Source organism: Zootoca vivipara, chromosome 3 (genome assembly GCF_965207765.1).
Source record: "Zootoca vivipara chromosome 3, rZooViv2.hap1.1, whole genome shotgun sequence".
NCBI lineage: Eukaryota > Metazoa > Chordata > Lepidosauria > Squamata > Lacertidae > Zootoca > Zootoca vivipara.
The window spans coordinates 44489404-44503593 of NC_142586.1; the positions used below are offsets into that span (position 1 = coordinate 44489404).

The following is a 14190-nucleotide window of genomic DNA, read 5'->3' on the forward strand; positions in this document are numbered from 1 at the left end:
ACAAAGGCTGTCCGAAGCAATATTAGCGCCAATAGAACTTTTGCAGATGAACTGTGATCTTTCACTGGAAAGGAAAGTCCCTCTTAGGTATGAACAGTGTAGATCACTTTGCTACTGTGAATCTGACTGCTTTAAAAAAAGGGGTCATGTATGAGAGAGGGAAACATGGGAGAGACTTTGTCCTTCCACAATTCCACCTCCTCCTCCACCACCAGGTGTAGAGTGAGGGCTGGATCCCATAGCCATTACATATGGAGTAATTATCTTCTCAAACTACTACTGGAACCTCTGTCTGATCCTATTAATCCCTATTAACAGCAGGGGTAACCTTTTTCAGGGGTTGACCTCTGGGAGGTCCAATGTGAAAAGGTGTGGCAATTTCCCTTTTTAAAAGTGACACATTTGGTGGGTCCTCGGGTCACAAAACCCTTTTGGCATCACAGAATCACAACACTGGACCTGCAAGAGTAGCTGGTAAAAATATTGTTATTGTTGTTGCTGCTGTTTTTTCACAAATTTGGGGGGAGGCCGTAGGGCGGTTAAACAAAAAACTGTAATAAAGCAGATGACCCATAGGAGCAGAATTTTTATATATATATTATATATTTTTATATAGTATATATAACCTCTGGGGAGCAGAAGCTACATTTCAGAGTCCACATTAACAAACTTTACATTCTAACAAGTTATTAGTTTGACGTACTAGAATTATTGTTCGCAATAAAACAAAGGATTTTCTTTAAACAGCTTATATTTTCTTTTTGAATAACTAAATCAAAAAAATGTTAGTGCAACTCCAAGAAGAATTTCATGTACAAAAGCAATGAATCATTATATGTATGCATACCTGTATACTACGGGGTGTACAAGTGTATGTCTTCTTTCACAAACACACACAGCTTCCCCTCTCAAAACACAACTTTACTTACCATACGATCCATGTGCTGAGGTTGATTACAATGCAATGAGGCTCTCCTAGTGCATTCTGGAAATGCTTAAGTGAATGCTGGCCTTCTGAGTTTTGACTGCAGCCCTGAATTCATTAATAAAAATGTTAAAGTATAGTTATCATAACTACTATGTTCATTAGTAAAATCAGCTATTTTTCTTCTTGTCTTAAGTTTCCGTTCCTGGGCTGACCTGTTGTAGCTTATATGACATTTTTAAGACCTCTGACAAGAACAGCTTCTAAACAACCCAATGCCTAGATAAAGAGTAACATTTTTTGAACAATTACTCTTTATCTAGACATTTACAAGCATTGGGTTATAATAGACACAAAATGGCCAAACAATTTCATTGTTTCAAAACATATGCACTACTCCAATTCTGGCTTTTCTTCAAGGCATCCAGACAAAAAGGCCTAAGGAATAACAAGCTGCTAGGCATACCTAAGCAAGAACTAGTGTTATTGTCCAGATGCCACAAATGAACAGAACTCCAAACACTTACGGTAGTCCTAGACTGATTTCTACTGGTACTTCAGTGGAACTCTACTAAGTCGATGAGCTGCTCTGTATACCTTTGTTAGGGCCCAGAGGGCAGGTTAGAATATCTATATCTATATCCACGTTTCACCAAAACCACTTGACCAATTGCATTCGAATTTTGACACAATGCCGCATTTATGAGAGTAACCCTGTACCGTTTTCAAAGACAGATGTCACACCTGTGCCAGGTAAACCCCCCAAAACCCCGTGTTTCAAAACATACCACTCAGACGAAAATGCATGCTGGGAAAAGAACTAGGTTGCAAACCAGCACCCTCTAGCAGCAGCTACACAGGTACTGCACATATTAAAACTTCCCTCTCAACAGCACCTCGGCTCCCGTTTACATACTAGGCCGAATGGAGGTACTGACTCGCCTGGGTGGGGGGTGGGGGAGAGGAGGGGACAGGATAGGTCAGGACACGGTGGAGCCAGTCACAGGGATGAGCCGGGGGATGGGGGGAAGAGGGGGCGTGATACGTCATGGGTCGGGACAGGGTGGGGGGAAGAGGGGACGGGATACGTCATGGGTCGGGACAGGGTTGGGGGAATCACACAGATGAGCCACAGCAACACGTGGCAGGGCCAGCTAGTATATATATAAATTTATCTTTAAAGTCACATATTTATTTACCTGAGTACCACATTTGAGGCACAGCCATATGTCAGAAGGCATTACTGGCTCACCGTCACATATTCTTCTTTCTTTTAAGCACTCTGAACATATTGACCAGACATTTTGAGCTACTGCTCTCTTCACATTATGCACATCCACTGCCTGGCTTACATGCTGGCATGTCAGACCTATAGAAGTAGGAGGGAAAAGATGAAAATTGTTTTATTGTTGTAGCAGATATCTGGCAAGAAAACATTTTTGTAAATTTGGAAGGGGGAGAAATCACGTAACCATGAGACTGCCATTAATGGCTTCTCAAAGACTATAAATGCACACCCCATCCCCTTCAAAGTATCATTTTGCTATGTCTTGATGGCATGCTTTTACTGCTGTTTAAGTGGGTTTGCTTCATAGGTTACTGTGAGGTTTTGCTCTTTTTTGTTATGCCATGGTTCGCGCTTTTAAGTTTTGTGAGACCCTTGGAGACTTTTTATATGTCAGGTGACTAATAAATTAAATAACAATTAGCAGTAACAGTGGTCATGTATGAAATTTCAGCCACTGCATGAACCAACAAGATTTCTGCACTTTCCCCTCCATTGTGCAAATCAGATAAACCTATTCTGTCTGTCTTTTCCTCCTCCTCTCTCTTCCAAGCTTTTTAGTAGTATTGTCACTGCTATTCTTACTTCCCTTCTCATTCCACCATAAAAAGATGCAGTTCTACAAACATGTAAATTCCTGAAATAAGAGTACTCAAAGGATAATATCATTTCATAAATCATCAGGCCATAGATATTTCAACTGCAAGCAACTGTTGGAAGTCTACTAATTAAACTAGGAACCCCCAGTTCCCATGGACTGTATTTCTACAGCAAGTTTTTAAACTGTATTTTAAATTGTTGAAACTCACCCTGGAACATTAGGGTGAAGGATGAGTTAATAATAATAGAAACAATATGGACAATGCTTTCCTTTCCTTGAGGACCATGGGCTGAGTCACTCCAATCACTAACACTTAGTAGTTGCTCAGCAATCACCTAAAATCAGGCATATTGCCTCCTTGTCTGTGGCAAGACAGCTGCATGTAAGCACTAACAGGATCAAGCTTTTAGCATTAATATGGATTGCTGGAGTGGAGGTGTGCTAAAAGCCTTTCTTGATACGTGTTGGTGTCTCCACATTATCTGTTCATCATAGTCAGGAACCAGACGATGCAGGAAATACAAATTATTACTACCCACAAGATTGTGTCAATTGATTCTGACCATTAGATGGCTTTGTTACCTGTGATATCATCTGAAGAATCATCATCTTGATGCTGACTTGACTTTGTGTGTGACTTGGTTTTGACAGGGATAGCCCTTGATGGATCTTTTACCCGCATCTGTTATCTGCTGGAAAAGAAATGAAGAAATATGTATTGCTAATACGGATAGTTTGGCTGCCATAAAGAACTCTGAAAATTCTGCATTATGTTGACAAAGAAATGCAATAAGCAGCCCCACTCTCAAATAAATGGCCTGGAGAAGTCCCAGCAGCAATTATCCCCACTGCCTTAATTGGCAGTGACTCTCAACTTATGTGCAATGAAACTGGAGCTTGCAAAAATTAGTGGAAAGGGGCTACATTTTTAAAAAGTAAGTTTGACTATAACTCTGGCTCCTTTTAGTATAACTCTGCATAATGCAGACCCCAATTAAACACCCCTGGACTTTTCATTGGAGACATGAATGCCTTACAACTACCCTATTGGTACTTGCTACTGTGACATTTCTCCCCCAGGATTTGTGTATTTTTTTATACCTTACATTTTATGCCATCCTGCTTCCAAGGACCACAGGGAATTCCCATCCATTTTATCCTCAAAACAAACCTGAGAGGAAAACAAGCCTGAGTGACAATAGCCCAAAGGCATTCAGTGAGCTCCATGGCCAACCAGTTATCCCCAGGCCAAGGCCAATGCTCTCCTCAGAGCTAGAACACTGGTTACTTCCACTGTATTAAAAGCAATTTTAATAAAAGAAAATGCTTAAAGCTTTATCTGTTTTATACAGCAGTGACTGCCTGATCAATACTTAACCTCATGATAATTATAGGATAAGACTTGGTTTTACATGTGGTCAAAAAGCATGGATGATAGGTCTTGCTTCCTCCCATTTTCTAAGAATGACATGTTTACAGATGCCTTGCATTTTCACATGAGCTATACGCAGATGTGTTTCGTAACTACCTGTGGCATTTTAGATGTCCAGAGCTAGATCAACTGTCACCCAATTACAGTCAGGACCGTATTCGTCATGACTAGCAACTGGACAATGTCATCAATCAGCAGATAAGATGTTTCAGCACAGTGACAGCTCTGAAAGCCTTTCAAAGCATACAAGCACTTAATGCCTCCTGGAGCAGTAAAAGAACCAGAACTACAGGCTGGTAGTAGCAGAAACGCTGTTTCCATCCCCAAATGTCATTTGAAATTCTCAAAGTGTCATAACCATGATATTCCGTGGCATAGGCACATCCCACCTACAACATTACTGTGGGTGGGGGGTGCCAGAATATTACTGCTCTTTTCCATGGGGTTCTGCGGGGATCCATCAATGGCACCCTCTTCTCATATGACAGATACATAGCTAAGCTATCACAGAAGGGTCATGTAGAAACTCAAAAGCAGGGGAGACAAGACTCACACAGAGAACAGCAGTAGTCTCCCAACACCACCTTCTGAAGCCTCCCAGTGAGGCATGAGTAATGGTACAGCTAATACAGCCCATTCTCACTTATTATGTCCAGAAGGATACCAGTCTGGATCAGAATCCCCCTCTCAGCACAGGGGATCAATCATGAAAACACAGGGAGCCTTCATCTCAAAAGATATCACAACCTATTTCAGTTCATCCATAGAGCTGGCCTGCCTTTTTCTCCTCTGTTTTTTTGTAGGAATGGGAAGTTAGGCTTTAAATCAGGCATAGGCAAACTTGGCCCTCCAGATGTTTTGGGACTACAACTCCCATGATCCCTAGCTAACAGGACCAGTGGTCAGGGATGATGGGAATTGTAGTCCCAAAACATCTGGAGGGCCGAGTTTGCCTATGCCTGCTTTAAATCCACAACTCCACTGTATCTAGAGAAGCTTTTTCAATAGAGGCCTTGCTACTGCTTCTTTTGAAGAGGATGTAACTGAACCTTCCCTGAAGGAAGCTTCCATGACATTGACAATACAGACCTCACTGACTCCAATCATCACTAACTATGATGCATATGGATTGAACAGACAATGCACTGACATGGACAGAATCCAGCACCCTGTCCACATTCTTAGGTCTCAACAATCAAAATTAATCCAAAGAACTCCCAAGTTTCTGGATGCCTAAAATTATGGAAGACTACTGTAGCTCAGACTTTAATCCATATGTGACTGGCCCTTATGGTGAGACACAAACTACCAGCTCCAATATCTACCTAAGCAGCCAAGGCCCTGGACCAACCCTGCTCACCCATGGATCTTCCTGGACAGGAATAAGAATAAGAAGGCTTCTTGTTCCAGTTAAGACTAAGCAACGCAGTCTTTCTGAGATTTAGAATGCTCCTGTATCCTTTAGTTGTCGTTAACTCCAGATTGCTGGCTTCTCTACTTCAAATCCTTAGTGCAACTCCAGGCTCACCACTGCCTACAGCTCAGCCCTGATAGCTATAGACGTTGAATCTGAGTCCAAGTAATTTTATCCACAAAGCTCTAAGGGACCCAGAGTTTGTTGAATTTACCATAGTAAGCAACTGATATTTCCAATTTCTCGGCAAGAAAAGTGGCAGACTGCAACAGGCCCTTAACCATTTGGGAAAGCTCAGCAGGACAAGTCTATTTGGGTGCAATGATGGCAAAAATGAAATCTCTTTACTGTCACCATGGACTAGGCTTTAAAGTAACTTCTAAAGCACCATTCAGATAAGCAGAGGCTTTAAATCCCAAAGAAGCAGCCACAGCCCTCATTTTACAAACACAAATCAGTCATTTGATCAGAATAAATTACCAGATTTCAAACTGTGACCTGTAACAACCTGAGCACATCTCTTAATTCAGCATACAAATGAAAGTCACTCAAGATAATAACACTAGGAAAACCTCAACACCTCTTCAGTGATTTAGTCGAAGTCTGTTGGTGATAGATACATCAACAAGTACACCAACAAAAGCATATCCCACATGGCTTTGATGTGGACAATACAGGTGGTTACAAGAGACAGGGTCTTTCTCGTAGTGGCATCAAAACTTTGGATTGTCCTTCTTGCATAAATCTGTCATGTTCCTGCTCTTCCTGAATTTAGATGGGTTCTGAAAAGTTATTTTTTTCAAGAAACTGATTTATTCCAGTTCTGCTATTTGATGGTTTTAACTGCAGATTTATAAATAAGTAAGTAGGTTTTACTGGCTGATTCTTGTTTTTATAAGCCATTCATGGCTTCCAAGGTCATTCATGTGGGTCAATACAGTTTGCTTCATCACAAATATTTTTGACAACTCTCTACAGTATTAAACTAAATGTTGAAAAGAAGGGAAATATCTACATGCTGGCCATCTTTTATGATCCAATTTAGATGCTGCTTCTATGGTCAGAGAACCCAGGAACTTGGAGGTAATGGGTTCTGAAGTGTGGCTCTGGTACAGCCCAAGGGGAAACATATAGTGGTTGACAAGGGAGCAGGATGTCAGGCCGATGGAATGATTAGCACTCTTTCTCAGGAAGCCACTAACTGCCGAGGGTGTAATATTACATCACTTTTTTTCTACATAGCAGGCTGCCCCAGTTTGTTCTTCATGACACATGTCAATCTCAAAGCAAGGACAAGTTGCTCTACATTGGACACTACCAGCAAAACCTGAGACAGATGGTGTGCTGTTGCACAACTTAAGGGGAACAAATCTACAGAATACCAGTTTTGCAATATTTCCTGAAGAAATCTGACAAAAGCTTTACAACTCAAGTACATTATCGAGAAGCTTCTCAAGTCAGCAACATATAGCCTACTTATAAGCTGCAGTGCTGTCTTCATTTTGAAGCCAGAAAGAGATACTTAGGAAGCTAAATTACACTGGCACAAATATTCTGAAAAATTTGCCTCAGTACTGCATAGCAGTAACTTTGTACAAGTGTTATTCAGGTGGCTGTATTTAATAGAAGTTGCTTGGTGCATGTTACCACTTTAGTTCAGTGATAAGGCTGGAAACAATGGAAGATGTCCACCACCCTGCAAGCATGAAAGGGTGGCTACTGCTAGAAACAGGATGTTAGATTTGTTGGGCCTTAGTCTGATCCTGCAAGACATTTCTTATGCTCTAGAGCAGGCACGTCCAACTCCCAAGAGACTGTGATCTACTCCTAGTACAAAAATACAGGAAGTGATCTACCCATGGAGGGGGTAGAGGCCAAAGTTGTAGATCTTGGGGGGGGAGCCATGGATGTTTAGCTTTAGGGGGGGGACACATCGCTCACCTAAAACAATGACACAGTGGTAACGGCAACTACCGCATCAAAACTTGGCGGCAAAAGACAGCCCATTTGATGCAATGGAGGAAAAGAGCAAGGGTGGCGGGGTCTTTCACTCCATTGCTTTTTTCTTCCACTGATAGGGATCCCACAACTGATCACGATCGAGCGTGATCATCCAGGGATCAACCTGTCGATCGATCGTGGTTGACCGGTTGGACATCCCTGCTCCAGAGCATCCAAGAACAAAAAAAAAAGTAAAAGCAAGTCAAACAAACGCTCATTAAAACTATATATTTTCGCCTGAAGTGACCAGTACTCAGAGACAATGTAGGTGTTACGGAAAAGAGTGGAAGCAGTACATTTTTTAAATCATTTATATCACTCAGGGTGGCTTGCAACAATAAAAAATTACAGTAGCACAATAAAAAACCTAGGATCAAACAAAATGCAATAGAAGCAGATACGACTGATAAAAACCAATTCTTTAAATAAAACATTATTTGCCCAGTAGGACAAAACCCTGCTGAAATAAAAAAACCTGGTGGATTATAGATAGCATGGGATTCCTGCCTGTTCAATTACCAATTCCAGGTGCCATGACCTGTTTTATTTGGGGGGGGGGGTTGCTCACTACAGTTTACGTCCCCGGTGTACTATGTGCATTTTGCCATAAGCTTTGAAGTTATGTTGAAAGGGTGCTGAAACTGCACACCACAATTTTTCCTCCCCTTTACTTGGTAACATGAGAAAATTACACATGATCAGGAGGAAGCTTGGTGCACAAGTACATCTGAAAAAAATTCTAGCGGTTTGGGTCTACACAATACAGAGGTTCTACACGATTCCCATGGAAATGAATGAAAAGCCATACAACTGGTGGATGAACTGAACCCTAAAATTCCAAGTTGATGCCACTGCTACAAAGTTGTTTGTGAAGGACTGCAATCTTAATGTCGGTGTGGACAGGGAGGGATGAATTAAGAACCACATTCAACATTATCATGGGCTCTGCCAGCAGGGTGGAAGTGAAGGTAGAGAAATGTTCTGCACCACTCAATAGGTTTCCTGGCTCCCTGAATAAACAGGAAGGAGGCATTTAGATACACACAGAAGCATATCTACCTATCTCCCTGGTCATGGCCTAGGATCCTTCAGATCCTGGCACCTACTGGCACACCACAGGAACACCCATTTTTTGCCCTTCTGACATCAGAGGTTGAACCAGAGTGCCAGAAGCACCGACACCATCAGAGCTACAATACCAAATCTTCCTCTTTGAAGCTGGAAAATCAGATTTAACCCGTCCTGGGAGACACCCTCCCTCTAACAATGAACCACATGACGAAGGGCAAGGCACATATGACACAAGGGCCTATTGGTATAACTAGAAGTGACTAGACAGCAAGTCTGATTCTTTTTTAGTTCTTTGCATTTCTGGCCATCTGCCACACTTTAGGAATAAAGTTCACATTTTAACAATGAAGCAAAGGAAAAAATCATTGATATGCACAAACCTATCGGTCAGCTTCTGGGCAACAAACAGGTAAGCATGCAGGTGGAAAACGTATTAAGGCACTCCAATTAGCTTTTACTGAGCCAGTTTCTATAATACATACATATGTAATAATTAGCTATTCCTATCCAGCAGAGGTCCATGATATAGAATACTAAATTCAACAATGAACCAAGCTTTCGAAGCACATTATGGGCAGGCTTCAGCTAAGCAGCCCTGTCAGCAGAAGCCCTGCACAAGAACTTCCACAACACTCCTGAGTAGGTGGGGAACTTGTGGGCCTCCAGATATTGCTGGACTACAATTCCCATTATTTCCTATCATTGGCCATGCTCGCTGGGGCTGATGGAAGTTAGAACAGCCTCTGGATAGTCACAGGTTTCCCTACCTGTCCTAGAGTTCTTAATGAATTTTCTTTAAAACATGAACTCCAAGAACTGGGTGCTCCTGCAGGTGAAAACAGTGTTCGAAACTCCCATTGTTCTAGGCGCATTTTGCGACAGGGAATTTAATCAGGCAAGCAGTTTCTGAGCTCAGTACAGTGGTACCTCGGGTTACGAATTTAATTTGTTCCGGAGGTCCGTTCTTAACCCAAAACAGTTCTTAACCTGAGGCGTGCTTCTGTTAATGGGGACTCCCACTGCCCCCGCACCGCCTGCACACGATTTATATTCTTATCCTGGGGCAAAGTTCTTAAACCGAGGTACTACTTCTGGGTGAGTGGAGTTTGTAACTTGAAGTGTTTGTAACCCGAAGTACTACTGTACTGCGCCTAAAATTTCCGATTAAAATTGTAGAGTGGTAGGAAAGGAGGACCCTTTTCTGCCTCCCCACTTCCAGCTACTCTCTGGACTGGAGAAGAGACCCTCTTAAGAAAATAAGGGAGTGGGCAGGCAGGGGAAGGACCCTGTGAAAAATGAACATAATATTTTAACTGCAGTTCATTCATTTTCAGTTTTGTATTCTTGTTATAAAAAAGCGTGCTTAGGCATTCCATTGCTGCGTCCATAACCTAGGTTTAAGGTGCCATTTCGCTCGTAGCCTTCATATCTCAGTTGGGTGGAAAGGGGTTGTCAAATATTCACAAAATATTGTTCTGTGCTATTTGCACTGGCAGTTTGAGGTTTGTTTGTTCACACTTCCTCTTGAGCATTTATTAGAGCTCTGTGTGACTTGGCAACTTGCATAAGTGCGCACCAACAGAAGGCAGCCTCAAGCAAGACAGCTCAGCTTACCTATTTTGTTTCTACTCCTTTGGGACTAATATAGCAACAACTCCCTGGACCCAAACTGCCCTTACTATTTGACTCACAATTTCCTGCATAGACATATACAGGACACATTTTCTCCCCCACCTTGGGTGCTCTTTATGCTTTTGCAGTCCCCATTCTCCGTGACCAGCAAAACTACCTCCTTGCATGATCTGAACATGTTTTCTTGGAAGCAAATCCTGGGGTGTTCAATAAGGAGTGTTGTACACTACAGAGGGTATGTATTCCCTAGATCAGTGTGTCTCAACCAGTGTGCCTCCAGATGTTTTGGGACTACAACTCCCATCATCCCTAGCTAGCAAGACCAGTGGTCAGGAATGATGGGAGTTGTAGTCCCAAAACATCTGGAGGCACACTGGTTGAGAAACACTGCCCTAGATCAGGGCTGGGGAAACAATTGGCTCACCATCCCTATGCTGATTAGGGCTGATGGGAATTGTAGTCCAGTGACACCTGGAGAGCCCAAAGTTCCCAAGATTTGCACTAGTTCATAGAATTGCAGCGTTGGAAGGGATCCCAAAGGCTGTCTAGTCCAGGGGCCAGCAAACTTTCAGCCGGGGGCCAGTCCACTGTCCCTCAGACCTTGTGGGGGGCCGGACTATATTTTGAAAAAAAATATGAACGAATTCCTATGCCCCACAAATAACCCAGAGATGCATTTTAAATAAAAGCACACATTCTACTCATGGAAAAACATGCTGATTCCCGGACCGTCCGTGGGCCGGATTTAGAAGGCGATTGGGCTGCATCCAGCCCCTGGGTCTTAGTTTGGGGACCCCTGGTCTAGTTCAACCCCCTGCAATGCAGGAATATGCAGGTGGCCTGTATGAGGACTGAACCTGCAACCTTGGCACCACAGAATCTTGGAAGGAACCCAAGGGTTATCTAGTCCAATCCTCTGCAATGCTAAAGTATCCATGACAGATGGCCATCCAACCTCTGTTTGAAAACCTCCAAAGAAGGAGAGTCTGACTAAGGCAGAATAGAGTGGTACTATCACTTCCCTTGATCTGGGCACTGTACTTCTGCTGATACAGCCTAGAACAGCACGAGCTTTTTTGTTGCTGCCTCACACTGTTGACTCTAGCCAACTGGGCCAACAATAAGTTAGCGGGCACACGCATTTGGGCAGCAAACACTATGGAGCTCAGTGTCGAGGCTTACTCCCAAATACTCCCGCGGAGGCCTGGGCCCGTTAAAGGCTCGAGGAGAGCTAAGCGTTCACCACCAGTTCTGCCGCCAGAGCGAGCCGGGCTCTAGGAGGTGCAAGGCGGCGTCACAATTCAACCCCCAAAGGTGTCCCCGGGCAGCGCAGGCCGCCTGCCTAGGCCACGATTGAGGAAGGCCGGGGCAAGGGCGCCTCAGCCACCGCCTGCAAGACCTCGGGCCCTCGGGGAAGCACCGCGGAGCCCTTAGGGTGGGTCCCCCAGGCACTGCAAAGCGGACGAGGAAGGGCCCACATGCCGAGCAGCGCCCACACCGCTTCGGTTTCCACGGCCCCCACCCAAGCGAGAGGCCTCCCCTTAGCTCGCCTCCCCCTGCCCGCCGCACTCACCGCGCTGGGCGACGGGCTTCGCCCTCGCAGGTTGTAGGCTGGAGCTGCGGCAGCAGAAGCCGAGGAGGAGGAGGAGGAGCAGGAAGCGGCAAAGGAAGCCGAGCTTCGGCGAAGGCCGCTTCGCTCGCTCGCTCACTCGCTCGCCTGGGCTGCCCGTCCCGCCCCGAGAGCGGCTAAGCGAGAGTCGGGGCGGATGAATGGGGCGGGATTGTGTGTTGGAGGGGTCCGCTCCGCTTTGTAAACACCAGCCGGAGCTGCCGCATCGCCGATAGGGAGCCGTCTGTATTTACATCGATGTCAACCCCTGTTGAAATTGCTGGTGCCCACGTGTTTGGAGAGGCCTCGGTCCTGACTCCCTTGAAAACGGGTGCGGCTGTTTGCACCGGGAAGGCAAGCCATCATCGCGCTCAATGTGCACAGCGGCTTTTATTCTCCTCCATCGTTAAAGGAGCAGGCGTCACGTCCTAGGCTACGAATTGCGCAGGATTCCGGATTGCCCCAGCCCCTGGCCCTTTAGGGATCGGGGGATGGGTATAGGAGGGCTGATCCACCGATCCCTGCGTTGTCTCCTCTTGCCTGGCAACAGTAGTTGTCTAGGATCTGAGGCAGAGTGGGGCCTTTCTCATGATCCTATTAACTGGAAGTGCTGGGGATTGAACCTGGGATCCTGAATATTTTAACTGAATATAAAACTAAGCCCTTGCTCTGCATGGTTTATTTCTGAACAAACGATTTGGCTCAAACCACTAGGTTCCATTTAAGCCAGGGGGTATTTAACATTGTTCAGGGTTTGAGCATGTGTAATTGTACTTCTGGTCATATGCAGAGTGCATTTCCTTGATAGACTATGAAGCTAGAGTCACACATACACTTCGGTGTTTGCAATAAAACTCCTGCATGTTGTACCCTGCAGAGAATTCTGGGAAGTATCTATTGAACTCACTAAATGGCAAGGCTGCTTATTAGAACAGGCCACACCCAGTACTTTCAGGTGGCCGCATAGGACCCAAAAGTGAGACTTAAGATTTATGTCTCTAAAGTCCTGTTCTAAGGGCACCTCTGCCCTAAAGCTCCATCAGAACAGATGCCACAGCTCTATAATAACTTGTTATTTTTAATGTTTTGTCTGGTACAGCACCATGCCACTGACTCTGCCTCTTTCCTTCCTGCCATCTTTCTTGGTATGCCACATAACGGTAAATAAGCAAGTTTACTAAATAACACAGATTAGATCCATCTTCAGGTATAGGAAAGATGAGCAAAGTGAGAGCGAATCAATCAGAATATTGCCTATATGGAGTGTATACTGCAACACTTGATTTACTTTTTAACTACGCTATCATAAATATACTCTTCTATCTGTAGAAAAAGGAATGCCATATGGATAGGCTGACAGCCAGCAACCAGAGAACCAGTTTATATGACAGTTTAAATTAATCACCCTTTTATAGAGATGTTTTATCCTCGTTTAATTAAAAACCAAGGGGAAAGCCAGTTAGACATTTCTTCAAATTCCACCTTTGTTAATGAAAATGTGTTTGATCAAAATTCTTTTAAGAACTATGTCAAAGAATATCAGAAAGAGGCAGCATTTTTCCAAATCTCAGGGCCATTGGTTCTGATCCCACCCCCAAAATTGTGCACCCTGTTGTAAAAGAATAAATGCATGGAGATGTCCTCCTTCATTGCTTTACTGACATGAATGGGAAATTTTGCATACATGGCATCTACTGTACATGCTGCACATGCAAGACAGTTGTCTAAGAAATATGTCCTAGTGATTTCTGTGGATCACAGTAACCCATTCCACAGCAACCTCTAGTATGGAAGCCTCAAATAAATAAGGCTTGTGGTGGAACAGTTTGCAGGTAATTGCTTATCATTATAATTGTAAAGCCACTCAGTTTAGCACTGTACTGAGGTACAGCTATGTGATCATTTGTTTCTGGGACTACTCTGGAGCATGAGGCTCTTAATTCTTAATGTTTGCTTTAACCTCTAAATATGTTACCTTCTGTTTCTTCAGCTAGAGATCAGATAACTGTATATGAAGTGCCATACTGTAGCTAGCTATCGTATGACATGACTGGTTTGTACCAGTGATAGGTCTTGCATGTGGAAATGCAAAGCCACCATATGCTACAAGGCTGGCTGCTAAAGGCCTTTCAAAATATTGTGAAGCATATATTTAAAACAATACACATTTCATTACAGATGTACACAGAAAGACACTTTGGAAAATTGCACCCATGACTA

General features: G+C 43.7%; 1 protein-coding gene across 2 annotated transcripts in view; it reads right to left on the reverse strand.

Moving 5' to 3' along the window:
• USP45 (ubiquitin specific peptidase 45) overlaps nt 1-12080 on the reverse strand; it is a 51401-nt gene extending 39321 nt beyond the window's left edge. Inside the window, exons 1-4 of one of the 2 annotated variants that reach the window (XM_035109333.3) lie at nt 11935-12080; nt 3394-3500; nt 2125-2294; nt 930-1033 (exon numbers count right to left, since the gene is read on the reverse strand). In XM_035109333.3, the coding sequence (XP_034965224.3) occupies nt 930-1033; nt 2125-2294; nt 3394-3493 (374 nt within the window). In that variant the 5' untranslated portion in view covers nt 3494-3500; nt 11935-12080. Of the gene's footprint in view, nt 1-929; nt 1034-2124; nt 2295-3393; nt 3504-11934 lie in introns of both variants that reach the window. The other variant, XM_035109332.3, reaches the window with a different exon arrangement.
• Between the last annotated feature and the right edge of the window lie 2110 nt (nt 12081-14190).